The sequence below is a fragment of the Condylura cristata genome, unplaced genomic scaffold, assembly GCF_000260355.1.
Source record: "Condylura cristata isolate star-nosed mole 26May11 unplaced genomic scaffold, ConCri1.0 scaffold00003, whole genome shotgun sequence".
NCBI classification, from domain to species: domain Eukaryota; kingdom Metazoa; phylum Chordata; class Mammalia; order Eulipotyphla; family Talpidae; genus Condylura; species Condylura cristata.
This window is the reverse complement of record NW_004567104.1, coordinates 26,461,514-26,489,450: the sequence shown is the minus strand read 5'-3', so window position 1 is coordinate 26,489,450 and position 27,937 is coordinate 26,461,514. Positions and strand designations below refer to the sequence as shown.

Below are 27,937 nucleotides of genomic sequence, written 5' to 3'. Positions count from 1 at the left end.
AGAAGCAAGAATGGGGAGCAAAACTGGCATATTGACTGAAATATACTGCTGAGGGAAGCAGTGGGAACGACAGGAGATGTCTGTTGCACCAAGTGGGTCAGGTCCCTGGCGGGGAATTCAACTCATGCATTAGTGGCTATGGATCTCTTCAGAGTGCTGAGACTTAACCCCTTGGGCCACCAGGGAGACCCCTGAATTGTAGTATTTTTTAATAAATTCTATTACTAAATGTCATAATTAGAGCTGAGAGAGCTCTTGTTTGCAAGGAGCTCAAAGACAGTGGTCATTTTCACAGAAGTGGAATTCTTAGTGATCACATGAAAGTGCTTAATGGGGCAGGGTGGGGAGTGAATTTAAGAGTATTTTTAAGTCAGTGGATCATAAAGCATATAGTTCCCAGCATCAACATCATCTGGGAACTTGTTAGAAAGACACTTTCTTGAATCTCATCCTAGGCTTGCTGAATCAGAAACTGGGCTGGGGTTCAGAAATCTGTATTAACAAGTCCTCCAGATGACTCTGATGCATGGCAGTAGATATAACTAGTGACTGTCCTCTGCTTTCAGGATTTGGAGTGCTTACATTTGTTAATGAAAATTATATTTATCTTGTACAATCATACTCTAATCTTACTGGGTCTACAGGCATTCTGAATAAAACATATTCAATTCTAACAATCATTCTGACAGTCTTAAACCTGTGGAGTTGTTAAATTTTATTACAGTTGTTACCTGGAGAGAGTCAGAACTCAGTTCTATACAGGTATGCAGTCAAACTTAGGTTTGGGGAATATCTGTCTACCTACCTTCCTACATATAATAGATATAGAATAAATAAGCCTATTGTGCAGTTTTATGACTTAGAGCTTTTACACATACAATTGCTTTTATTTGGAATGACTTCACTAGTCCTCTCTAACTGCTAAGCCACAACTTTCAGAATCCTTTGCAACTCTTCTCTCCTTTCTCTGTATGAAATATTCTCCCCATTCCTACTCAACTGCCCCCCCCACCCACCCCTACATTACTTACTGCATTCCAGTGTGTATGTGTGCCCATTTATAACTTCACGAGTCATACTACACTGCAATTCCTTCCTTATCTGCACTTGTAGTTCCTCTTTTAGAGTGTAACTTTCTTATTTGCCCTTCTGCCTAGCATAGCAATGGACATTTTCCAAGATCTCAAACTAGAGAACTACGCAGATGTTTCATTTAGCTGGCATGCTTTAGGGGAAAAATGAGTGTAATCAAGCAAAGGCTGCATCTGTTTCCCTCCATTTCCCCCCCCCCCACCATTCTTCCTCTTACCTGTATATGTTCTAAAGTCTTTTGAGTGGAGTCACTCAATATTTATAAATTCAAAATAACTGAAAGCAACTTTACCGGGGCATAAGTTACTCAATACCAATAACTGTAAGGCAAGGTACATTGGACTGTAAGTCAGGTAACCTGATTTCCCTTTTAGATCCTGTCCCTAATTAGCTGTACTATCTAGTTTAAGTCCTGTGAATTTTCTGTTTCTTAGTTTTCTACTCTAAAGTGAGATGCTTTGAAAAGATCTGTAGTGTCCCTGAACCCACCTGAAACTTAGAAAGTTTGTAAATTGGCAATGTTTTTGGCTTTTACCTTTGAAAAATTGAAATGTTCCCTTTTTTAGCACATTACAAAAATTGCAGGAGCATATAGTATAATAATTCTGCACTGAAATTGAATTTGAATACAAATTCACCTCTACTTTCACAATAGAGACAGAATTTGACCTCATTTCAATACTCTTATTGCCACCAGTCTAGTCTACTCCATCTACCAACTTTTGCAATAGCTTCCTAACTGCTTTTATTCTGAAAGCTTTCTCCCTTCAGTCTGTTCTTCACATAGCAGCCAGAGTGATCCATTAAAACATAAGTCAGATAAAGTGTTTTCTCTGGTCAACATTTCTCATCATACATCATTAAGGGTAAGGCCAAATTTTATCTTAAGGCAAATAAATTTTGACATAGTACTTTCTATTAACTCCTGTTTTTCTTTCTTTTCTTTTCTTGTCACTAGTCTCTTAAAAACCTCATCAGCAACTTCCTTAAAATGTTGGTACCAGCTATCCTATGTCCCTAAACTGTTTTCTGCCAAACATCTATATGCCCTTTCTGGTGGAGGTTATAAGTTTCACTCCCTATCTTCAACTTTTTAGTCTCTTTGGGTAACTAGGTTTTTACCTCTCCAGAATAGTTACCACCATCTATTTAATATATTTATTGATTTTATCATATCCTTCTACTAAAATGTTTCCCATATATACTACACTTCCATATATTACTTCATCTCACTAATTGCATCATTCTCTAAGAACAAGAGCGATTGCCTATAGTCTTTGAAAACATTTTCTGATTTCTTTCACTGCTTTTCGCTTTCACACACTGCACATCTCTTGAGATACATATACAATTCCTCACTATGCGCATATATATTATGTGTGTGAGAGGTAATTATCTCTAGGTTTTGAGGTTTTTGAGGCTATCGATTATACCTGATTTATCTCTGTTTTGGCATGAAATAAGGCTTTATTATTGATAAAGGCTTAATCTAGGTTATTTCTTAGTAACAACATAGTAATCATATTTCCATTTAAATTAAAAGACTGATTTAGAATACATGCTCTATAATGCATGTTCCTTCCAGAGGGGCTGCAAGCTTCATCTGGTCTGCTCTCTGCACTATTATATCCCCAACCCTAGAACAGTGCCTGATACATATTAGTTTCTCATTATCTGTTGAATTAATGGGTGAAAGTAAGTTCTCAGAACAAGCCTGTCAGAAATGAATATGATCTTGTCAAACAACACCCAGCTTGAAGGATTAATGCAAATTGGATAACATTTGCATTTTGTTTTGAGAATGACAGACAATTTAAAAGAATTCAAAGGATGGAGAAGGAAGTCATTTTCCATTATGAAAATAGGAAGAAAATTGAGCATGCTTAGTCTAGAAAGTGATCTCGATAGCAACAATAGTAAAAGAAGACTCTCTTGCATATTATTAATTATATTTTCAATGTATTATATGATAATTTCAGACATATCGTTTTTGAAAGTATGTACATTTACCCCTGAGATAGAGAGTTGTCACTTTTATTATTCAGCTAAGACCAGCAACTAAATTTAAACTTACATTGCAGAAAAAAAGAAAATAAGAGTAAGAAAGAAAAAGGAAGGGATATTCATAAAGTAGTGGAAAGGGAATAATATTAGAGGTGTGATGAGTTAGACATTATTAGAGGCCCCCTAAAATTACCTGACTCTAAAGCACTATGATGGGAGTTCATTTTCTTGGGGTAGAGTAAGGAAACTCAATACTGCATGATCCATACCCTGTGCCTCTTTCCTCTATATACGTTAATGCTTGAGAGGTTTTATAGATTTTCCTACATTCTCACACTTAATTTAGGTAGCAGTTAATGGTAGTAGATTTTATTTTATGTGGTTGGTTTGATTAGGCATCTAGTGTATAGGTTCCAATAAAACAAGAGATAAGTCATAAATGTATGCTCTGTGGACTGATGTTTTCCAAGGCATGCTATCATGAAGTATAAGGAAGATCTGTATATTTTCAGTGAGGGATTTGGAAAATCACATTGCCACTTATATGGCAAGCTTTGTTTCTTAACCTACAGTTTTGGGGCATATCAGATAATAATGGCTAATATTTACTGAGTACTTTCTAAGTATAGTGCTTTAGAATATTTATAAATTTCATTCACGTAAGATTGTAACAATCCTGTAAAAACATTATGTAATCATTCCTATTTTGAAGATAAGTAAACTGGGCTTTGGAAGTTTAAATAGTTAGACCATTTTACAGAGATGTTAGATAGTTAATCCGGGGTTTGGATCTCTGGTTTATTTCTAGAGTTGTTTATACTTCCACACTGAGTTCCCATTCTCCCTTTTCCTGATTAATAATTCTTTGTATGTAATAAATAGTCCCTTAAGTTACTACTGCAGTCTTTTCACTGCAGTTGACATAAGTAACAAGGAGATGTGGCTTACTTGTAAAATACTGTGTGTTTTACTTTAGTCTAAAAACACTAAGCTTGAGAAAATTTTTCTTCAATATGTTTGATGTATTTAAACTGTAAGCTAAAACATTGTTGTGGAAATAGTAAACCATTATATCATCATTTTAACGATCTTTACTCTTGTGACTGTGTCATATATCTGTCTTGAAGTTTGAGGTGGGTGTGTAGGATGCGTGTTTGTGTGTATGTGTAGATTTTACATGTATTATTCAGTAATCTAGAGAGAGTGGGGCTGAGCAGGCATCCAGCCAAAATTCAGCGAGGTTGCACTCAGTACATCTGCTTCCCTCAAACTGAGACAGAATGCAGAATACATACCCATGTCACAATATGTCTATGCGGCATTCCTAAGCCGACTCCATAGTAATGTTGAATTTAAAAACATGTCCTACAGAAACTTCCTGTTTGCTTCCTCTTTCTCAAGTACTGGCAGCAGACATTCCCTTTATAGCATATGCCAGGGATCAGTGCTGGTACCTGATGAAGCAGTATGGTGCTGCAAGTAGCTATAAGATATTAGAGACACTCAGTCATGGATATTCCTGTGGTTGCTTCCCAGCTGTGTACACTCGGGTAATTTGCTTAACACTTTGAAACAGTGGTCTCTCATCTGCAAAATGGGAATAGCGTATAAAGACATAAATCATTCAAATTTACCTCCATGGGAGAAAGTGCTTTGGAAAGTCTAAAGGGGAAAAAAAATCTGTGCTATTAAAGTATGGTTGAAAAGAATTCAGTAAAAATGTAGAGCTGTGTGAAGCACTCTTTTTGGAAAGTTATCTGCTGTCTCAGTACTTGTTCTGATTCTAGATCTTCGGGCAATTAAACCCTCGTGTATTTGAGGTTTCCCTTGAAGGGGTTTGTAATAGATGCATTTGCATAGGATCTCTCCTCAGTCTTTAGTTTCAGTTGATAATCTGAGCAGAGAAAGTACTACCAAGGTGCAAAAGGAAGGTGGTCCTTGACAACAGTGGTCCCAAAATATTTGTGTACTTGAATCCCCTGGTGATTATTCATTATTTATTTTTTGCAGATCTGTCGATTTATGCAAACAAGAACTGAGGTGTAGGCCAGAGGTGTGGGGCTGAAAGGATTCACCAGAGACAGTGTGGGAGCAGAACAGACAGATCCATTGAAATACACTGCTGAGGGGAGCAGCAGTTAAGACAGTAGAGGTCTGCTGCACCCTGTGGATCAGCACCCTGGCTGGGGATCGGACTCATGGTGATACTTGATTACATGGAAACGTAACCCCTGTGCCACTAGGGAGACCCCATTTTTAAATAACTGATTTGTCATATCATTTAAAATCAGAATCTCTGATATTGGAACTCAGGCACCCGTATTTCTTTAAACTAACATAAATCCAGAGTGCAGTCAAGCATTAAAAAAAAAAAAAAGGCAATGTTTTAGAACATTGCTTCTCATAGTTGCATTTACATCCAAAATCAGCTGGAAGACTTGTTAAATAACTCCTCTTTGGTCCTAATCCCACTGTTTCTAATTCAGTAGGCTTGGAAGAGGGGTCTGCAAGTGGTATTTCTAAAGTTCACAAGTGTACATTTCAAGAACCATTGTTCTAGAACAGTGCTTCTCAACCTACATGTAGTAATCATTTGAGTTCCCTGCTAAACTGCAAATTTTGGTTCTGTAGGGTTTGATGGGGCCCGAGGTATGGGAGATGCTGATAACACTCATGCCAAGCTTCGGCTCATCAAATGGTATGGTTTGGTGAGCATCGGTATTACCTAGGCACTAGTTAGAACTAATCCAGACCTACTAAATGTGAAGTTGCTTTTTTAACAGTGTTGCATGTTGGAATCATCTGAGGATGTTTAAAAAGGCATTGATGCCGTAGTTCAATGTTGAAAATCTTTATTTAATTGTTATTATATTATCTAAGCATCATCTGAAAAAAATAAATAAATAAGACCTATCCAGAGATTGTAACATGCAGCTAAAATCTTTCAGGCAGAGTTATAAGATGTATAAAGTTTTAAAGAACAGTGTAGATCATTGTTCTCTTTTGTGGAATTCTTCCTGATATTTTATTGTAAAAGGGCCTTCAAGCTGGAGATGAAAAATATATGACCACATGCTGTCGCTTCTGTACCATGTCCATAGCAGTCATCAGTAAATTCTCACAAAATTCATTGTGGTCTAATCTCAAATGTCTTCTTAAGACATGGCTTCAGGCAGTTGCAACTAACTGATTGTAATTTCACATATGCCTACCATATGTATCATTGATCTAATTAACGGCTACATATTGAGTTCAACTACATTCTTGGTTACTGGGTTATAAACATGGTTCCCATACAATTCCTTCCTTTGAGCGGCTTTCAGTGTGGCAGTGGTTCCACTGGTATTGAACACATAGAATCATGAGCTTTCAGAAATGGGGGAGAACCCCACAGCCAGGGTGTTCAGTAAAAGTCAATTTTAACCTCTTGAAGAATAGTAATAACATATGTAAACTGAGATTAGGAGAACTGCATTTCAGATAAAGGGGCACGAAATCATCTCGTGGAGAAAATTTCTGGAATGTTGGGGAAAAATGAGCTGACTAGTACTGATGAAGCAAAGAGGGCATGTAGAAATTCCATGGGATCATCTTTTAGAGAGCCTTTACTGACATATAGGGGAGTTTAAGCTTTGTATTTTAGACATGAGTAGCTAATGACAGCTCATTAGCAACTGATTGATAGGTGAAATGTGGTTCTACAGGAAAAAAAATGTATAATTTAGGATTATAGCAAAAATGAGTGAAAGATTTTAAGGTAGAGACCAGTAATGACAAAATCACTTATTTTTCACATTTTTTATTTATCATCTACTCATTTAATTGAGGTAATATTGGTTCACAACACTTTGTATAATTAAGAAGTATAGGATCACATCTTTTCAAATGTATATTCTTTTCCCTCTATTTCTAAAAAATCTTGCCACTTTATTTCTACAGTACAATTAGCAATTTTGAAATGAGGCAGCGATAACTCTATTTCTCTCTCTCTCTCTCTCTCTATATATATATCTTAATATATCTGGATATAAATATAAAATTACAATTATGTATATGCATTTTAATCAGAGTAGTAATAAATCATTTGAATGTCAGCACTGATAAAACTTCAATACTTCAATAGAATCATGACTGGTTTTCGTGTGACTTCTTAACTAACTTTCACCTATTTAAATGCATTTGTACATTAATATTGTATCCATATATTTTTTCTTAAAAGATTTATTTATTTATATATACAGAATTTGGGTACAAGCCAAGGTTGCAGGGATGGTTAGAGGCTTCACAAGAGACAGAGCCGGGAGCAGAACAGGCAGGTCAATAAGGTACATTGCTGAAGGGAGTAGTAGGCGGTCAGGAGAAGTCTGCCACACCTTGTGGAACACCTCCAGGGCCAGGGATCGAACTCAGACTGAAGAGGCTGCAACCTTGCAGTGCTGCGTCCTAACCCGTTGGCCACCAGGGAGGGCCAATGTCCATACTTTTTCAAAAGTACTTTCTTATTTTGTCATTAATAATAATGAAGGGCAAAGCTTTGGTTGAACATCTCTAAATCTCTAGCAAGTTTGCTTGTATTGTCTCTGTGCAAATTTAACTAAGAACCAAAGGCTTTGTATTTTCTGGATAGAGCATAGCTGGTTGGCTGAAAAATTCATTTTAAAGCTCCCAAATTTATCATAGTTTCATTTTTTCACTTTCTTTATAACTACATAAATTGTGGTTATTAGAAGTTTCTTATATATTTTAAGAACAACATGTAGCTTTATAACCACCAGAATCTAGCTCTTTCCTTGCTGACTTCATGGACCTGGGAAAACCACAAATCTTTGTGTTTCATCTGGTGATGAATACAGAGAATTCATGTGAATATATTTTGTTCTATTTTAGACTTTTCACCTCCATAATGACAATTACAATATCTGTCTTTTCCACTGCTTTATTGTTACAAGTGCTTAACACAATGTCTGGAATACATGTGACAAATTAATGAAATAATAGACCAGAATGTCAGTTTTGACAACATAGTGTATGATGCTTATATTCATAAAAGATTCCAATCTAGAACCTTCAAAACAAGCAGAGATACCTTGGACGATATTTTTGCTCATTGATCTTATGGACTGACATCTGTGTTGTTCCCTGAATTCTTCCAGTGGACTGTGAGACAAATCTTCTTTGTAAGACAAATTGGTTGTAGAGGCTGAGTGATGGCAGGCATTTGCTTTCATTATCGATAGTGATATGCTTCATTTTTCATTTAGGAAGAAAAAAAAAGAATCACATTGAATTGCCTTGTTAATTATGCAAGCTTTTGACTATTTCTGAAGTAAAGGTTATATGATAATATCAGGACTAAAAGCCAGGGACAGGATGTCTATCAGTGCCAAGGCAAATATTTCCACTAGCTTTTGTCAAAGAAAGGGATCATCTTGTTGCTCATTTTCACTACATTGAAAATCAACAATGTTTGCTATCAGCGAGTACTTAGAGAAACATTTGTAAGTCTCTATGTCCCAACCCACTAATCTTTTCTTTAAGTTGGTAAATTCAGTAGGGAGAAAATATCAGAGAGTCATATTATTTGCCCAATTGTTTGTGAATGAGGACAGGAGACTGATGAATGCACTGAGTCAGCATAAGCCAAAGTATGTTGACTTTACATTCCTTTTATTATTTGATTCTAAACATTTAGTTTAGTTGTTTCTGCTTCCTGAATCTTACATATGTAACATGAAATACACTTTTGTTTTACAGTCATGCTATTTTCAAAAATTTAAGTTGAAATATAAAATAGTGATTACCCAGATACCCCAGCTCTGCCCCTATTAAAAAGCTCAAGGAAACTTAGTTATTTCTTACTCACCAAGATCAGAAAGTTTCTACATTTTAAAACTAGGATTTATGACTGAGCCCATTGTCCAATGGAATGAATTTTAGACCTCTTCCTAGTTTGTTTAAGTTAAATAAAGAGATGACTGCATTTTCCCCCTTACTTATTTTCTAAGATACGCAGTATTAGAGAATTAAATTTATTGACTATGATTGTTTAGGTTTCTACTGTGCATAAAGCAAACACATTTTATTAATTTGAAGAATTCCTACTTTTCAGGGAGACTCAGACAAGCACAGAAATATGAAAAAGCATTATGATGAGTACTGTTTATGAAGTGCTATGGAATTAGGGTGAGGAAGCAATTAACTTACTTGGATGAATATTCTATGGTACCCTAATTTATGTAGGCAATTTCATGTCTCAGGATTTAAGAGTTCAGACTAACTCCTGGTTGCCAGCTACTCAATAATAGCATTTTCCTATTGAAATGGAATGGAGGAGGAATTAACATTAGCAATTGATAAGTAAATGTTATTGAGAAATGTTTATTTAATGACTAATTCAAAACCAACTGAGTGGTCTGAAAATATTGTGAATATTACAACTATAGTTACTGTGGCAAGAGAATATAGCACTCTATGGGAAAATGACCTGATATTAATTTAGTTTTAGGTTAAATTTTATGGAATATAATATTATTCATGTTAGCAAAATTTCTCTCTTGAGAATATTTTGATATGATACTGAACTTCCAAAATAATCTGATAATGAGAGTGTGTAGATTAGAAATTCAAACATCTCCATTCTCTCAGTATCTTCTACTGAAAATGTTCTTGGGTGTTAAGTGGGTCTTAAATTTTAGGGGTTTTTTTCATTTTTCATTCTATAAAAATCTAGTCATATTTTCAAAACATTATCATACTATTTTACACCTGCTCATTACTACAAGTGATAAGAAATCTGTTTTTAGAAATTACTTGGGAAGACACTGGATTTACTTATAGTAAATAAGAATTTTTAGTGAATAAACAAGCTTTTTATAGCCCAATGTTTTACACGATGTCTAATATTTCACTTGTAATAGACATTTCTCTTTCAGTTCATTCCATCCAAAGCCTGCATCACCCTATAGCATACCTCAAGCCTTACACACACACCAGCCCCATGCAGCCTGTGTGTCTACCCTTTCACACTTCATACTATTTAGATTTTCTGGCCTTTTCTTTATGTTCCATATTACAACATAGTCTGTTGTGGAATATATCATATTCAATTTTTTGCATGTTAATTATGTAAATATGACCTAGAAAAACTGTGAATAAGCAAGCTTAAAGAGAAACTATGACTGATTCATTTATTATTTTGGTGCACACTAAGTAGTAGCTTCTAAGGCAAAGATAAGCTAAACATAGGGGATACTAATAAAAATTTCTGATACTTTCACTTTTCACCCCCAGAACAGCAGGATTAGGGTATATTCTCAAAAGATCACATCTTCTATAGCACAACATTATTTTCCAAGACTAGGCATCATATATAATAACTGCTCAATTTATAGAAGGAATCAATGATTTTTAAAATCAGAAACATTTTAGAGTTATTGATGAGATGCTGTATTGCAATTTACTAGCTAAAATCATGGAATCTTACTCTAAAGGTTTAGGAAATTTAAATTTCTTGCTTATTTTCTTACCCCCCAACATAAAACCAAGTAGTCAGATTTATTAAAAAAAAAATGGCATTTTGCATGCCAAATGCCTAGTATAATGCCATAGGGGGGGAAAGTAGGCATATAGTAAATATAATATCCTATCATTTGTTGCTTTTTTTTTGTTTTTTTCTTTTCATTCACTTAAATTTCACCCTAAGGCTGAATTAGGCATATGAGATGATGAAATGACAGTTAGGATTAGGTGTCTTAGGTATTGGTGTGATAACATACATCTAAAGAGGTGTAAACCCATACTTCTAAATCATATACAGCATAAACCAACATTGCCTCAGTAAAAATAATACAATTAAAAATAAAATTAGGTATTAAAGTGGATAGGATAAAAGAATAAATTACAAAACATTACATTTCAAACAGCTGAAAGTTTTACAAGTTATAAAATCCAGGAAAACAATATTTTTGTTACTTGATGAATGAATGTCTATATATTTCTTTTCTCTTGTATACATAATGTTTGAACAATTTTTCATATAACAATATTGTATATCTTCTGTAGAAAAAATTCAGCTTTTCTTGATTAATCAAAATTGATACATCATTTCTTTTCTATTTAGAAAAGTTTGTTTTAATTTCATAGTTCATAATTTGCCATTTTATGTTCATGTTCATAAAGTTTGTGTGAATTAGTAAATTTGAGAAATTTTTTGTTGTAAGATCTCAGGACATTTCAAATCTACCAATCACTTCCTCCTGTAAATAACTTGCTACTATTTATAAATGAGTACATAATGCTGTGTATCCAAGTATCGCAAAGTCTCAGTGCATTTAAAAGCAACAATTAATATCTGGTGAATTGGCTAGAAAGGCTCGTAGATACTTATCTGGGCCACATAATTGAGGTTTGGTTTTCTAGAGTCCATCTAGAATGACCTTAGCCAGCTGACTGAAGTTACTGGATTTTGTTTTAGGTTATCTTTTATCTTTTCCTACCATCAATGGGTTAATTTCTGCATGCTCTTCTCAGTACAGTGTCAGAGGAGAAATGGACAGCAGGCACACTGAGATCTATTCCAAACTGCTTCATTTGCTAACATCCTCTAGGCCAAAGAGAGTCACATGGTTTAATCCCATATCAAGTACCCCTAACACAGAATGTTCTTCCAGTGCATTATAAATTTCTATTACAAAGCCAATGCATCTAGAGAACATGAAAAATGGTACCTCATATTCAAGTATTTGTTCTATATTTTTCTTATTTTGATTAACACAGTGTCCTCCAGGTTTATCTATCTTGTCATTTAGGACAGGATTTCTTTCTTTTAAATATTGAGTAATATTCCATTATACCTTTATTATGTACTCACTATCTATGAATGTTTAAGTTGGTCTATGTATGAACAATGCTCAATGAACATGGAAGGGTATATATATTGCCCAGATCCAGATTTTAATTTTTGGATATATCTTCAAAGTAGGATTACTAGATCAGATAATGATTCTATTTTTAATTTTTTTGAGGACCCTGAACACTGCTTTTTCTAGTGACTGCACCATTTTACGTTCCAAACAGGATTCTGTTTTCCCCACATCCTTATTAACACTCATCATTTTCTTTTATAGTAGTTACCCTAACAGGTATGAGATTATATCTCATTGTTATTTTGATATTCATTTCTCTAAGGATTAGTGACTGTTGACCATTCTTCTTAAACCTGTTAGTGTTTTGCATATCATCTTTAGAAAAATGTCAACTTAAGTATTTTGCCAATTTTAATTGCATCATTTGTTACTATTATTTTTCTGCTATTGAGTTGTAGGAAATCTCTAGTTTCGATATTAAGTCCTTATCAGATTTTTTAGTTTGGAGATATTTTCTCTTATGCTGCAGGTTGTTCGTTCATTTGACTAGATTTTTGGCTTGAAGCTTTTATTTGATGTAGTCCTACTTTTTAAATTTTTGCTTTTGTTGCTGATGTTTCTGGTTCATACCCAAGAAATCACTGCCCAGTGACTTCAAGAAACTTTTCCTTTAAATTTTTTTCTAGAATTTTTACAGCTTCAACTTTTATGTTCAGATCTTTAATCCATTTTGTGCTAATATTTTATATATGCTATAATGTAGGAATCCAAGTTCACCTTTTCGGTGTGGATATTTGCCTGCCCCATGCCATTTGTGGAAGAAACTGTCCTTGCCCTTCATTACCACTTCCACCGTGGCTCACTGATTGTTTAGTTTCTGGATCCCAGCAACACCATTTTTCAAAACTGAAGACTCAGATTTACATAAAGATTTAGAATGAGACACTTATTCTAGAAAGGAAAATATAAGTTTCAGATTAGATGATGGACTTTACTTTGCTCACATTTTTTGTTTTTGTTTAGCAAATATTTTCTGAGATCTTAAATATAAAGAGGATATATACTACCTGACTTATTTTCTCTCTCAAGGCCTTCTTCCTCTTCTGTTTCTTTCCTTTTTCTTCCTCCCTCTTTCTTTCTCTCCAAATATAGTTTAGATTTGATCTTTGTTTTGTAATCTAATTATGCTGGGGAGATAACAAACACATGTATTTGTTTAAGGAATAAAATTATAAATTGTGATAAAGTAGTCTAGATCCAGGACTAAGAAAAGGTGAGGAATTAGAGAAAACACTGGATATTTGTTGTCATTTTAAGAGAGTGGGTTTGGAGCAACATTCCAAACAAAGGGGTAAGAGAGTTAGGTATGAAGGTATGAGGAAAACAACATTCCAAACAAAGGGAATTAAGTAAGCAAAAACTTGGGCTAAAATGTAGAAGATGGTCAAATTACTAGGCATAGTAAATATATTAATGTCAATAGTGCTGTATAACAGAAATATGTCCTGTGATTGTATATAGTCAAGAATATCAGGATGTTAGGTTTTTGAGCTTCAAATTTAATTTTTTGTCTTAAAGACATTTTATCCAATAATAAAATCTGGATTTCTAGATAATTATTATTTTACAATTCTTATATTGTATATATTGTATTTCTTGCATTCTTAGGATGGAGACAGACGTGTAAACAAATCATTGTAATTCCACATTCCAAATGCCATTACAGAAATATGTCTATGAAGTAGCGATTATGGAAAGTAAACCACTATCTCTGAAAGATTATTAAAAAAGAGCCATTAAATAAGATAGGTCTTAAAGGACAGAAAGAGTTGACAAAATTAAAGTTGAAAAGAGAGGCTTTCCAAAAAGAGAGGAAAAATTAAAAAGTAGTCCATCTTCATTAAAGATCCAGAAAAAATTAGGAAATTGCTAAAAGTTCTGTGAAGCTTGTGATGGTGGTTTCACAAGTAATGAAGTGTTATGTGGATTAGATCCAGATTATCAAAAAGTTTCATAGGCCAAATGTAGGATTTTGGATCCATCTAGTAGATAAAAGAGTATCTACCTGAGGTTGTTAGCATAGAAATGATATGTAAATGTGCAAGTGACTTGAAGGATGACATGACCCAGTTTTACTATAAGTTAGGACAGTGAAGATGGACAGGAAAGATAGAGGAAGAATTCTCACCTCACAGCCAAGGACCTCTGTGAGCTAGAGCTGGTGTTCTCCATTGAACATAAATAATAGATAAAAGTAGTCACTTTTTGAGATTTTAAAAGGTCGATAAAGACTTTTACAAAAATAATAGTTTTTAGCTTTTATTAGTAGAGAACCTCATAACAATTTGTTTATTGACTTTTTTTTTCGTTTTAACAGACTTGCTTAATCTCTAAAACATTACTACCTAAAAACCATTATCACTTTGTGGTTCATATAAAACTTTCATACAATTTTTCTTATTTTGTTCTTGCCTACATTTAGTACATTTTTTTACACCTCTTAGATAGGAAAGGTATATTTATTTATTTATTTATTTATTTTCAATTAAATGAACCAACTCAACTGCACTTGTCCTGGGAAACCTTTACTTTTGAAACACACACTGCAGCATTTTGGATTTAATTTTCCTTTCTAGTAAGAATTGTCATTAGAGTTGATATTTTCTAGTACTTGTATTTACTTACAATGTAGAAGTATTTTAAGTTTGGTGTTTACTTCACCCATTAGCTCTGCTTTCATTAGCCCTTTTAATCAGTTAGGAGTAGGGTAGGTTCTGCTTTGCACAGACTAAAATAACAAGAACTTATTTTCACATGAAAGCCAGACCTGGGAACTGAATGTTGGATGAGAGCCACTGCTTCACCAAGTCCACAGGGACCAACTCCTTCCAGATCACTTTCCACCACTCCCTAAGGAATAGTCCTTGTTTTCACGGTCTAAAATGATTCAACCACAACACCTCCACACCCACACAAAGAATAAGGCAAATGGTTGAGAAAATAGCCAAAGTATCCCAAAAGTTGACCTTCTGGAAGGAGTCTCTATGTGTGTAAAGATTGGTATGCATTTCACTGTCCAGGGCTTATTCCACAGCACAGCTAACTACATGGTATGTAGGGAAATGTAACTAAATGGTCTATTGCTTTGGGTGAAGGTGAGAGTAGATATTAGGAAAAGTTAAGTTAAAAGAGAGGGTGGAATTGTGATATTTTAGGCAGATAACCCCATTAGAGAGTTGTGAAAACTTTGCTGAGTTGGAGTTTCACCTGATTGCCTGTCTGAACATGCTTCTAAAAATTAAGGTAATAATTCTGCCCTATATTCTTCGTGGTGTTTATGATTGAGGGTCAAATACAAAGATGAGTTTTTTAACACTCAGAAAAATAATTGTTGCACAAATATAGAATGATATTTTAAAAATATTAAATAAGTCTCTGAATATGAACTCCATAATATTACTGGAGTCATATGTCAGTTTTTAAATCCGACCCTGTGGTAATATTATTTGACAAGCAGAAGAGACAAATATTAAGGACAAATAGTTCATACAAGAGGACACATCTCTCAAACATAATGAATTTGATTTTTTTTTAAAGATTTATTTATTCGTACAGAACTAGGGTACAGGTCAGAGATGCCGAAGGTGAGAGTATTCACCAGAGACAGAGTGGGGAGCAGAACAGACAGATCGACAAAGCATACTGCTGAGGAGAGCAGCGGGCGGGTCAGGAGAGGTCTGCTGCGCCATGTGGTCACCTCCGGGGCAGGTGGGGATCGAACTCATGCAGAAGTGGCTTAAGCTTCTTTGTGCTGTGCTTTAACCCACTGCGCCACCAGGGAGAGCCCTGAATTTGATTTTTTAATCAACTATGTGTACTGCTTTATTATGCCCATTTTATACATCGGAAGATTAAAAGAAAGCGGTTGAATGAATGGCTCAAAGACATGGAGCTTCTGAGTGATGAGTTTGGAAATGATGTTATCTGAAAATCTCTCACATTTTCTGTAGTCTTGCTGATTTCAGTCTTTGTATGTCAGCATCTCATTCCCCATTTAGTAAAATCTAGATTTCTAAGTTAGAGTGACTCATTTATTTATTCATCCTTACCTTATCTACACACTTTTCCTCAGTAGGAATCAAATTGTCCAATTTACCGGCCATTCCCTATATACACACATTATTCTACATAGCCATCTAACTTCCTGCCCCACTAAAATGTCTATAGTTCTTGGCTTACTCAACTTCTGCCCTGTATGTATCAATTTAGTTCCCATCTTCTTTGTGAGACATTTCCTGAAAACTTTGGGCCATACAGATCTTTCATTTTTCTAAATTTCTGTATATATAAAGAATGAATATATTACATTTAATTATAGAAATAAATTATACACTGTATCAGATTATTCCATATGTCTTAGCTTTCTCTCCTTAACTAGACTTTAAGGTCTTGTACTTCCTAAGTTATTTCAATAGCACAAGTACAATGGTAAAAACATAAGAAGAATAAAAACTAGTTCAGATTCAAATTGAGTCAGTTATTCATTCTTAAGTATCTACTAAGATGTAGTCTTAACTTTCATAACAAAGGAGAAAATATTTCAAAGTAGTAACGACACTGCTCAATGTCAAACACATAGGAATTGAATCCTGTTATATGAAACTTGTGGCCTATGGCTTGATCCTCTACAACTGCCATGTTAACATTTGATTGTGTGTGTGATTTACTATCCCAGGGTGAGAGAAGCCCAGAAAAATGGAAGCATCCCTGATCCATGGTAGTTCTTGGGTTGATTTGTATATCTTTTATACTGAAGATAATTTCATTTTCAAAACAGGAAGTGAAGAGAACTGATGGGAAATTTTTCCTGGAAAATATGGATTAGAACATATAAGTTTGTTAAAATGAACTATAGTGATGGTCTCTTATGCTTGCAGTTAGGAAATATTTAGTTTACATTCATGTTACCATCTTCTAACTATGTAATCCTAACTATGTTGATTTTTTTTTTCCTCCCTTCAGTAAGATACATACTTTTAGGACAGAGGTGATGTTTTTATGCTTTTGCTTATTTCAAATCCCAATAGTAACTAGAATAGTGCAAGGGATATATAATTCATAGAATTGAATTTTTAGAAGAAAAATTGCCTTCTTGCTTACCTTCTTTCTGATGTATAACATTGTCAAATGGTATGAAGACTGTTTAAATTTTTAGTGATATCTAACCCAGATATTAAAAATCTGTAAGCATATTCCCATTTCATCTTAAAATATTGAATTAAATTTACCATGTACATATTTAATGATTTAATGGATTATACATAGATATGTATATCTATGTATATAATGTATATACATATAATCCCAAGATATAACATATCCCATGTAGTTTAAGCCCTCTATCAATCATCAGTCTATTACTGTCTATATTTACTTGTAAAAAATTGAAGTATACAGAGAAATGTTCTGTTGATATTCTAGCTAACACTGAGTCAATAATTTGTTTGTTCATCACCACTGATCAGGTGAACATTCAGGATTACAATGAAAACAAAAAGTTTTGGCTTGTGTCTTAAAGATCACATTTTATGATTCCTTATGACTACGAATATGTTTTCTACTGTTGAGATTTTTTTATTCAAACTATTTGTTTGTTATATTACCCTGTGTGAGGATGTATTCATTTTTGCGGAGCAGAGATTCTGGACACTCAGATCCAGGTGGAGACTTTCTAGACCTTCTAAACTAACCCCTTTTGAAAAAGTGGTTTATGTGGTTTACCTGAAGTCACACAGGTAATTAGTGTTGGTGCAGAGTCTATTTTCTCTCTTTTCTTCCCTTTTCTCCTTCCCTTAAAAAAAGTATGATTATTAATATAAAAAGTCACTGATCCTTTCTCCTCTGTCTTCTTTTCTTCTATAGCCCTCTTCAATTTAATTCCAGTGGGTCTCCGTGTGGTGGCCATCCAAGGGGTGAAGGCCAGCCTCTATGTGGCCATGAATGGCGAAGGCTATCTCTACAGCTCAGTAAGTACCGTGTAATGTGAGAGAGAGTGTGTGTGTATTTATATGTGTGCGCTGACACTGACAGGTAATGGAACAACCATTATTTTAAGAAAGAAAATTAAAAGTTGAAGTCATTTTATTTTTTTCTGACCCAATGTCAGAATTATTATGAAAATTTTATAATTCAAAATGTTAAAGATCATATTCTGTGGAAAAAGAGCTAGTTTCTCCCCATACAATGTAAGAACTTTTTTCTTCCTAAAAGCTAATCCGTCTTTTGAATTTTAACTGTTTATTTTATTTTATACTTTTAAAAAATTGGGATAACATTGATTTACATGATGTGATATGACCAGAGGCACAAGGTCGTAACTCTTCAGACGTGAGTTACCAGACTATACCCATGATCAAGACACCTATAATCAGGAGCTAAAAAAATTTCTTTTCTTCTGTCTCTTCTCCTTTAATCACAGTTGAGGGTATAGGACCTAAGTGCTTCAATCTGTCTATGAGTTTTCTCTGTCTTATTTTGGAGGAAGAACTTTCAGAATAGATTGTGGTTATATTTGTATGGGATAAATCCCTGTAATACATATAATATCAAATTCCTGGGGTAACCAGTCACATCCAAGGCAACATAAATTTATGAAATAAATTCCGTATTATGGGCTAAGCCATTTGTCTTTTACTTGCTATTCAATTACTATTTCCCTTTGGACAAGTAAATACCCAAATTTTGCTTGATTTCTAGACCACTAAAAATAAAGGTTTTAGACATCATATCATTTAACATATTTAAAAAAAAAAAAAAACTACACCCAAGGGGAGAAATCATATATTGTTTGAAAATTAAATAAAGCTGAAAGAATCTAACACTGATATAATTAGATTGTATTAATGTTTACATTATGAGCACTAACATTTAAAGTAGTTACTGGAATTCTGATGCCTGCTTCACTTTCAAGATGATAATTTATGTACTGAGAGAATGTGACTACACTGAATCTTGTGTGTGTGCATATATGTATACCCATAGTATACATACAAATTTCTGTTCTCTGAGGAAATTGTCTAGTTGTAGAGCATTAAGAAATATTTTTGAAAAACATAGTTACAGATATCTGCTTTCACTTTATGGGATCATAGTAAATAACACAAGGTTATTCTGGAAGTTCACTTATGTCTACTGGATTCTTAATTATTGAATGGTTTTTATTAAACTTTTTCCATTTTCAATTAAATAAATCTCTGGTGCTTATTTATCTGCAAAACTGTCATTAGAATTCCAAAATTTGCAATTTTACTTTTCAACATTTTTAGATCTGAATATGCCTTTATATGTTATATATGCACATACACATTTTTCCAGTTTTTTTCTCAAAATAACACTTAAAGGCAAATACATTATTTTGTTAAAACAATGGGATTTATGCTTAAAGTGTCATTATCTTACCAATTCTTAATGTGTCACTGTTGAGTCTATATTTTAAATGTAAGGATTGAAAAAAGAATATATAAGTAAGTTGTTGTTTGAATAATTCCAGTTTTTTCAGTTACATATGTATTACAAGCTAAAACATGGAGATGATCTTAGGGTAGTGTGGATTTATGTATTTAAGCAGTCAGTAAGTTAACAGCAAAAGGTAGGCTCTATTACACCTCTAATTATACTTAAAGATCATTTTTCACTTTTATATTCATCTAAAGGTCTTAATTCCACTTGCAGTTTTATAAAGTATAGACTTCAAATGTGTCATACCAGAGTTGATTTCAATGGTTTGAGAAGAAAAATAGAATCAAATCATGTACCATGCAGTACAATTTGGTCAGTGATGAAACACTTATACAAGGGTGATCCCTGTAGTTCAATTGTCTTGTGATTTCCTATACCCATTAAAGTCCCGAGTTTTTACTTCTAGAAATAGAAGCAACAGCTTTATGCATCCTCATTACCTTTAAAAAGTGACAAAATTTCAGAAATGATATATTTCTCAGAATATATCCACCTGATTATATTGTGTAGGAGTATATGTGTATGTGATGAGTGTTGGGGTGGTGGCAGGGACGGATCACTCTATTGGACATAATCCCAGAGATCCTGGATATTCCGTAGAGATTCAGAATGCCCCACAGCATTTTCGAAGATGCAATCTTTCTATTCTTCTTGCTTAGAATTAGGGTTAAAACACAGAGCTTGCATCTCATAAGAGAGGGAAGATTTGAAGAAATTCTTGACGAAAAAATTTTACTGTAAGTTATTTTTTGTGAGGCCAATAATTACCTGTGGAGTTACCTGTTGGGGAGCCAAGATTGTCAGTTTTCATTTTTACTTAAATCAAACTTGCCTTATACCAGGAATCACTGGGCTTTCCCCGCTGGTGCTGCTGTGGAGTCACTGGGAACAATTCTGCTTTAATTATAAGCATGGCATCCCTGATGTAGGGCATCAGGGTCCCTCATTCTGGATCAGACCAGTAGGAGTAAATTGTTTCTCAGTTTTAAACAGTGGGGTCAGGCCTGAAGGTTTAATTTCAAAACAAAAGGGGGTCAATCTTGGGCGAGACAGACCTGAAAGAGATTTGGACTTTCAGGCGTTATCACGTATTGTGCTGTGGGCCCTGTGGGCTGCACCTATATGGCTGGGCGAGCCATGGAGCCCTGAGTCTGGTCTGAGTTAAAAGAAGGCTGTTAGCATAGGCTTTGCTGAAGGGTCTTTGGTATATATTAATGCTTGAAGTCTTTCCTACTGGGTGTGAAGTAGTATAATTGGGTTCACAAAGGCTATGTCTGGTCTATGTGGCATAGTGGAGAGTTGGCTAGAAGCAAAGGAAGAGGTCCTAGTGAAGCAGGATCTCAAGAATTCACAAATGGGACCATTTACCTAGCATCATTTACCTGCTTTGTGTTCACATTTACATTGGAAATTACTTCCCTGTTACCTCTGATTTCTCTTCCATCACTCTTATACTAGGAGGCAGAAAGAGTGGTCAATTTGGAACATCTACTAGGTTGTATTGAGCTAAAGTTTTAAGATTAATGCCAAACATCTTGTGTTTTAATAGATGAGTTTAATCCATAGGTATTTAAGGAGATTATTATGCACCTGCTGTTGTTTTTACCATCATAGTTTGTAACTTTTTAAATCTCATTTTTATTGCTTTGATCTTAGTTTCTTTGCATTATTGAAATATATTTTATTCTTCTGCTGATTTGTAAACCTGGATTTTATTTCTTTTGTGTTTATCCCTTTTTTAATATGCACAAATACATATATAATTTTGCAACATATTTTTAGTGTTTCCATTTTGCTTTCAAACAGTTGACAAACCTGAGTATATTTTCTTAACTATAAACAAGGCTGCTCTTCGTGTCAATTCAGTTAGGTTCACCTGCTAGTTATTGTTCTATTACAGTTAAATTTTCAGACTTTTAAGATGATTTCTATGAATAAAGATTTGTGTGTGTGTGTGATTTTAATTGGATTCCTTTGACTTGACTTTTCTTCTATGTGAAATCTCAAATAATTGTTTTGTGTCCTGCAGCCTGTAGATAGTGAATTCACTTTGTCCTTGTAACTACAAAAATGCCTTCCATTTACTTTCACTCTTGAATTACAGTTTAGGTAGTTATAAAGTTCTCAGTAAACCACTATTTCCTCCCAACATTTTGAAAATCATGTTTACTGACGTGTGGAATCTATTGAGAACTTTACTGACAATTTAATGTTATTTCCTTTGTAGGCAATCTGTTTGGAAAATTATCTATTCTTTGTATTTCATATCCTACAAATGCACTAGAATGTCTCCTTAGGAATCTATTATGATTTACTTTGTCAGGAATTTAGAATATACTTTTAATCCAAATAATCATGTATCTCAGCCCATATACATTTTATTTAGCATGTTTTATAGTCTCTTGTGCCAGCCAGTACTTAAGTGACTGACCTTACCATGCTGAAATTCATCTACTCTAGAATTTAACCATCTATTTTGTGATTTTAAATCACTGTTTTTCATTTTTGGATGTCTAATAGTTTCCATTTAGTAGCTACTCATTCTTGATTTATTTCTTCCTGTTTTAACTCTCTGGCCTTTTTTTTTACAGGAAGTCATTAACTCAGTTATGACTTATAAATGAAAATTATTACAACACTTTGTCAGAATTTTCCATAAATTAATTTCCTTTTTAACGAATTCATATTTTAATTATTGATTTTTCTGGCTGTCTTTTTTAGAAGTAGATTTCTATTATATTACAGTTTTGAAATTACTTCTTCAGGAGCTTGGAATTTGATCTGCGGGCACATTTCTCTCCATCTCCTGCATCTATTTTTCCCCTCTGAGATTGACTCTCACTTTCTAGCAATTTTTTGGTTCCTACCATTTAGCGCCTTTAGTTCATTTCAAAACTTCTTTCCTAATGTGATGTTGCAGTTCTGTAAGGGGGCTTGGATTAGAATGCTGCTTGGTTTATGGTTCCTTTCATTGTGACACTCTGTCTGTAACTCTATCTTATCCACCATACATCAAGGGCTTTTATTTCTGTGGACATGGCAAGGAAGTAACCGTGGACCATGCTCCCTCCTTTGACCTGGTGTCCCCTCATTCAGTACTTGTAAACTGCGCAATGCTTTGTGTACAGGACATTTGCTTAATTTTAGTTGGATTATTTGTTTTGCTACTGAGTCTTTTTTTTTTTTTTTTTTGGATATTAATGCAGTACCAGATATATGGCTTGTATAAATATCTTTTCTCACTCTGTTGGTTATTTTTTCCAATTTTTTTGTTTTGTTTTTATTTTTGCTATGCAGAAATATGTTGTTTAATAAAGTACCAATATTGTTAAGGCCCAAGTCATGGAGCTTTTTTTTGTATGTATGCTTTTAGGAGTTTCAAAGTTTCAGGCTTGCCAAGGGGAAGGATGTCCTAAAGGAACTCTGTAGTTTTATGGACTCCACCCCCCTACTCCAGTGATTGGAAAACTACAACTCCCAGCAGTACCAAGGAGAGAACTGTGAGGACCTAAGGGCGGAGCTAAGCAGGCATTCTGGGACCTTGGGGGATAAATAGAGAGCAGTTTTGTAATGGTGGCTCTGGAGAGGGAATGGCTCTCTCTGGAGGAATAGCTTTCAGATTGTGTGTCTGGGAGCTAGCAGTTTAGTTTTGTTACTAGAGCTCCAAGTTATCCAAGCTGGTAAGATATTCCAGTTACTTTGTATTGCTCTCTCTTTCCCTAGGTTGTTCCTTTTCCTTTCCCCTTTTTATAAATAAACCCATTACCCTTTTTGTGTGTCTGCAAAACAATTACATTTTAAGCATGCAGGTGAGGACCCACAGACAGGCAGCCCGGTTTCACTCTGGGCTACCCTGTAATGGCTTAAAATTAAGTTTTAGTTCATTTTTATGACTGGTGTAAAGTTGGGTCTTTTTTAAAAACTCTTTTACATGAAAATATCCAATTTTTCCACCACCATTTATTGAAGAGACAGCTGTTTCGTCACTGACTATCCATTAGGTCTTACATTTATTCATAACTGTTATCTGCTGGAATAGCAGAGATTCATCAAAGTCTGAACCTGTACATTTTTTTTTCCATTTTTGTTTTTTAATATGGTAGAAAACAAAAGTTTTCATCTGAACTATTTTTAAGTGTACATAACAGTAATCTTAACTATATTAACATTGTACAACAGATCTTTTTCATTTTTCAAAACTGAAACTATATGCACTTGAACAACTATTCTTTTCTCCCTCACCCCAGCACCTGGAGACCACCATTCTACTTTCTGTGAAGTAAAATGACTACTTTTGGTACATAATATAAGGGGAAGAATGCAGTATATACCTTTCTATAACTAGTTTAGTTCAACTAGTATACTGTCTTTAAGATTCACTTATAGTGCAGCATGTGGCAAATTCTTTTTTTTATGGCTAAATAAAATGATATGTTTATCTTAAATTTTCTATGTCAATTTATTTGTGCATGGCCATTTACACTATTTCCATATCCTAGCTAGTGTGAATAATGCTGAGATGCACATTAATGTGCAAATATCTCTTCAAGACCCTGTTTTCAATTCTCTTAGAAATTCAACCAAAATAGGATTTCTAGATGGTAAGCCCAATTTTAACTTTTTGAGAAACTTCTATCTGTTTTCCACAGTGACTACACTATTTTACATTCCCATGAGCAGTGTACAGGGTTCCAAATTTTCCATGATCTTGTCAGCGGCTGTTATTTACTGTTTTTAAAAGTGTTCATTCTAGCATGAGTGAGGAGCTCTCTCACTGTGGTTCTGACTTTCATTTCCCTTGATTTAGAGATGTGGAACACTCTTTTCATGTATGTGTGGGCATTGGTATGTCTTCTTTGACTATTCTAGTCCTTTGCACATTAAAAACTTTATGGTGGGCCCTCCCTGGTGGCGCAGCGGGTTAAAGCACAGCACTGAGAAGCTAAAGCCACTTCGGCATGAGTTCGATTCCCGCCTGCCCCGGAGGAGACCACATGGCGTGGCAGACCTCTCCTGACCCGCCCGCTGCTTCCCTCAGCAGTGTGCTTCGTTGATCTGCCTGTTCTGCTCCCCACTCTGTCTCTGGTGAAGCCTCTCGCCGCCCCTGCACCTCTGGCCTGTACCCCAGTTCTGTATGCATAAATAAATAAATCTTTAAAAAAAAAAACAACTTTATGGTAGGGCCCTCCCTGGTGGCGCAGTGGGTTAAAGCACAGCACTAAGAATCAAAAGCTACTTGCGCATGAGTTCTATCCCCGCCTGCCCCAGAGGAGATCCACATGGCACGACAGACCACTCTAGAGCCGCCTGCTGCTCCCCTCAGCAGTGTACTTCGTCGATCTGCCTGTTGTGCTCCCCACTGTCTCTGGTGAATCCTCTCACCCTCCGCATCTCTGGCCTGTACCCCAGTTCTATACGAATAAATAAATAAATCTTAAAAAAAAAATACCTATGGTTTTTGAGTTGTAAGATTTCCTTAATAGATACAGGTTTTTATAATTATTTTTCTTCCATTTCCTAAATTGCACTTCATCTTGTTAATGACTTCCTTTGCTGTATAGAGCGTAATAGTTTGATGTAACCCTACTTATCTATTTTTGCTTTTAATTTTATTTCCAAGAAATCATTGTCACCATTCAATGTCATGTTACCATTTTGAGGTGGGCTTTTTCTTTTTTTATTTTGTTATGGAATCATAATATTCTAAGACAGAATTTTCTATGAATTTTGCCTTATTCAAACAATTCCTTTAATTTTTTTCTATTTAATGTGGTAATTGTTCTAATTGACTGAATGAATTTTAAGGTTCTATTCTCTTTGAGGTAAACAAGTTTCTAAAAAAACTTTTAAAACCACAGCATTTTCTCATATTATTAGAATGCTTAAAGGCAGTGAGGTGCCAGTGGGAGTGGGTTATCTTTTCATCATCCACTGAAAGAATGAAACATGAGAATTCTCTCCTTTTATCATACTCAATTTATTATGATTTTGGTATGTACAAAAAGATCAGTAATTTTTTAGACTTAAGTAGTTTTGAATTGGGCCTTGTATACATAAAACAATTACAGAAATGTATCATTTGTTCTAAAATTATAGATCCACATTATTTTCAAACTATAATTAAAAATCCATGATAAAAGAATTGCCTATTCCTAATAGATGGAGAAAATGCCATAAAATAGGTGGGCAGTTAACTGATTACACTGCAATTGTAAGCATAATGCATTGCTTCTTTGCCTCAAGGTTAATTTCAGTTGGCCTGAAATTCATTCAGTATATACTTATTGCTACTCCACTACATTCCAGGCATAAGCAAATAAGTGGGGGTAAAACTGACAACAGTCTTATTTTCCACTGGAAAATAATTATTGTCATAATTATCAATTTACAAAGAGTTTTGGACAGCTACAAAGTCAAAGACTATAGCCCTCAAGAGCACTTTGAGATCAGTTGCAAGTTTGGGGGGCGGGCCCCCAGAACCCTTCTGTGGTTGATAATTTTCTGGAAAGACATACAGAACTCAGTGAAAGCTAATGATTGTTATTGCACTTATGGTTGTAACTTTATAACGAAAGGATATGATCAAAATTCGCCAAAGGAAGACCCACATAGGGCAGAGTCCAGAGGTACCGAATGTACAGTTCCTGTTAACCTTCCCATAGAGTCAGGATATGCTCTTCTTCTGGCATCTTATGCACAGCACATATGAGGTATTTCCAACAATTCATCTCCACCTTAAAAGAAAGACAGGAGAAAAACATTTTGTATAACATCATTTAGGAAGTAAAATCACTGGATTGGAAAATTTGGGGTCCTTGTTATTTGAACCTAGGAAAGTACACTTAAAAAGAATGTTGTTTGTCTAGGACATGGTAACTAGGTAATTAGAATAAAACTATTGGGTCTTTTTGAATGAATAGTTTGAGGACCTTAACGTACGTGTCACTGAAATTCTGGTGATTCACAATTAAAATGTTTGGAGACGATTCACTTTTCTGATTTTGAGTCACTGTTTATTTCTGTAAACTTAAAAAAGTTATATTGATAATGCTCTGGTCCTCCAATAATTATCTCCAAAGTCTGAATTAGAAAGCTTATTAACTAGTGAGAATTTTCTTTTTTTTTTAAGATTTATTTTTATTTATTTATGCATATAAGAACTGGGCTGTAGACCAGAGGTGTGGGAGGTGAGAGGATTCACCAGCGACAGAGTGGTAGCAGAACAAGCAAATCTACTGAAAATCACTGCTGAGGGGAGCAGCTGGTGAGACAGGAGAGGTCTGCTGCACCATGTGAGTTAGCTAAATTGCCAGGGATAGAACTTGTGCTACAGTGGCTGGTGATAGCTTGATAGTACTGGGACTTAACCCTTGAGCTACTAGGGAGACCTTGAAAATTTTTTTTTTCAACTGAGTGGTTATGGTAAAGTTACATGAACACCTTTTTTTTTAATGCTTTAAATACTACCTTAACCCATGCCAATTGTACCTGAAGCTAAATCAGTGATTAACTGACTCTTTTAAATTAATCTATATTCTAATGCATAACTAATTATAAGTTATCGTGAGAGTAACTATAGTAATGTAGTTCTAGCAGTAGTATTAATTATAATAATGATAAAAAGTATATACTGCTTGGTTTTAGTTGTTTCTCAAAGACATTTAGACTTTATTTAATTTTCACATCAACTGTACAGAAGGTTAATAAATTTAAAAGGTTGTTAACTTAAGCCCATCTTAGTGAGTAACAGAGCTAAAATTTAAATCTAAATTGAATCTCTAAGAAGTATGAACTCTTTCTTTACCATCTGTTTTTAGTCTTATAACTATAAAATCTTTCCACTGTGGATCATTGTGAACTTTCACAAACATGCTCATTTGAACCTTGCAATAACTTTGATATTATTAATCAATGACAGAATCTACAGATTAAATGACTAAAATGAGTCTCTCTGTATAAAGGTGAGGTAGGTCAATAAAAAGGAAATTGTAGTTTAATATGTATTTTAAAAATCTACATTGCTTTTCCTGTTTGCTGTTATAACAGAGGCTGTGTAATTCTATACTATTGCAATGTAGAATGAGAAAACATAATTATTTGAGAGTTGGGGGAGCTTGTCACCTTGTTTATGATGACTTTATTTAAAGGTGTCAACAGCAACAACGGGAGAGATTACTTGATTGACTGATACTGTTTTTGCATCATTAGAATTCCATATAAAAATCAGGGGCTTCAGTGAGGGCAGGCAAGGCCTGCTCTGAGTTTTCAATGAGATACTGATTTTATATTGAAAAACTGAGCCGAGTTATAGGGAAACAGGAAGTGGTCTCTGAGGAAAAGAAAAGTGAAGGGCAATAATGGGAATAACAAGACTATTTTATGCCAAGGTGTATGATTGGAGAAAGTATTTTTCATTTTACTTGTTTAATTTCTTGTGCTTTCCCACTATCATGAATATC

General features: G+C 34.5%; 1 protein-coding gene across 2 annotated transcripts in view; it reads left to right on the top strand.

Annotated features, from left to right (window-relative positions):
- The window catches only part of FGF12 (fibroblast growth factor 12), a 479,029-nt gene that overhangs the window by 303,239 nt on the left and 147,853 nt on the right, over positions 1 to 27,937 (top strand). For both annotated transcript variants that reach the window (XM_004675104.2, XM_004675102.2), the window contains one exon: positions 17,883 to 17,986. In XM_004675104.2, coding sequence (XP_004675161.1) covers positions 17,883 to 17,986 — 104 coding nt within the window. The remainder of the gene's footprint in view (positions 1 to 17,882; positions 17,987 to 27,937) is intronic.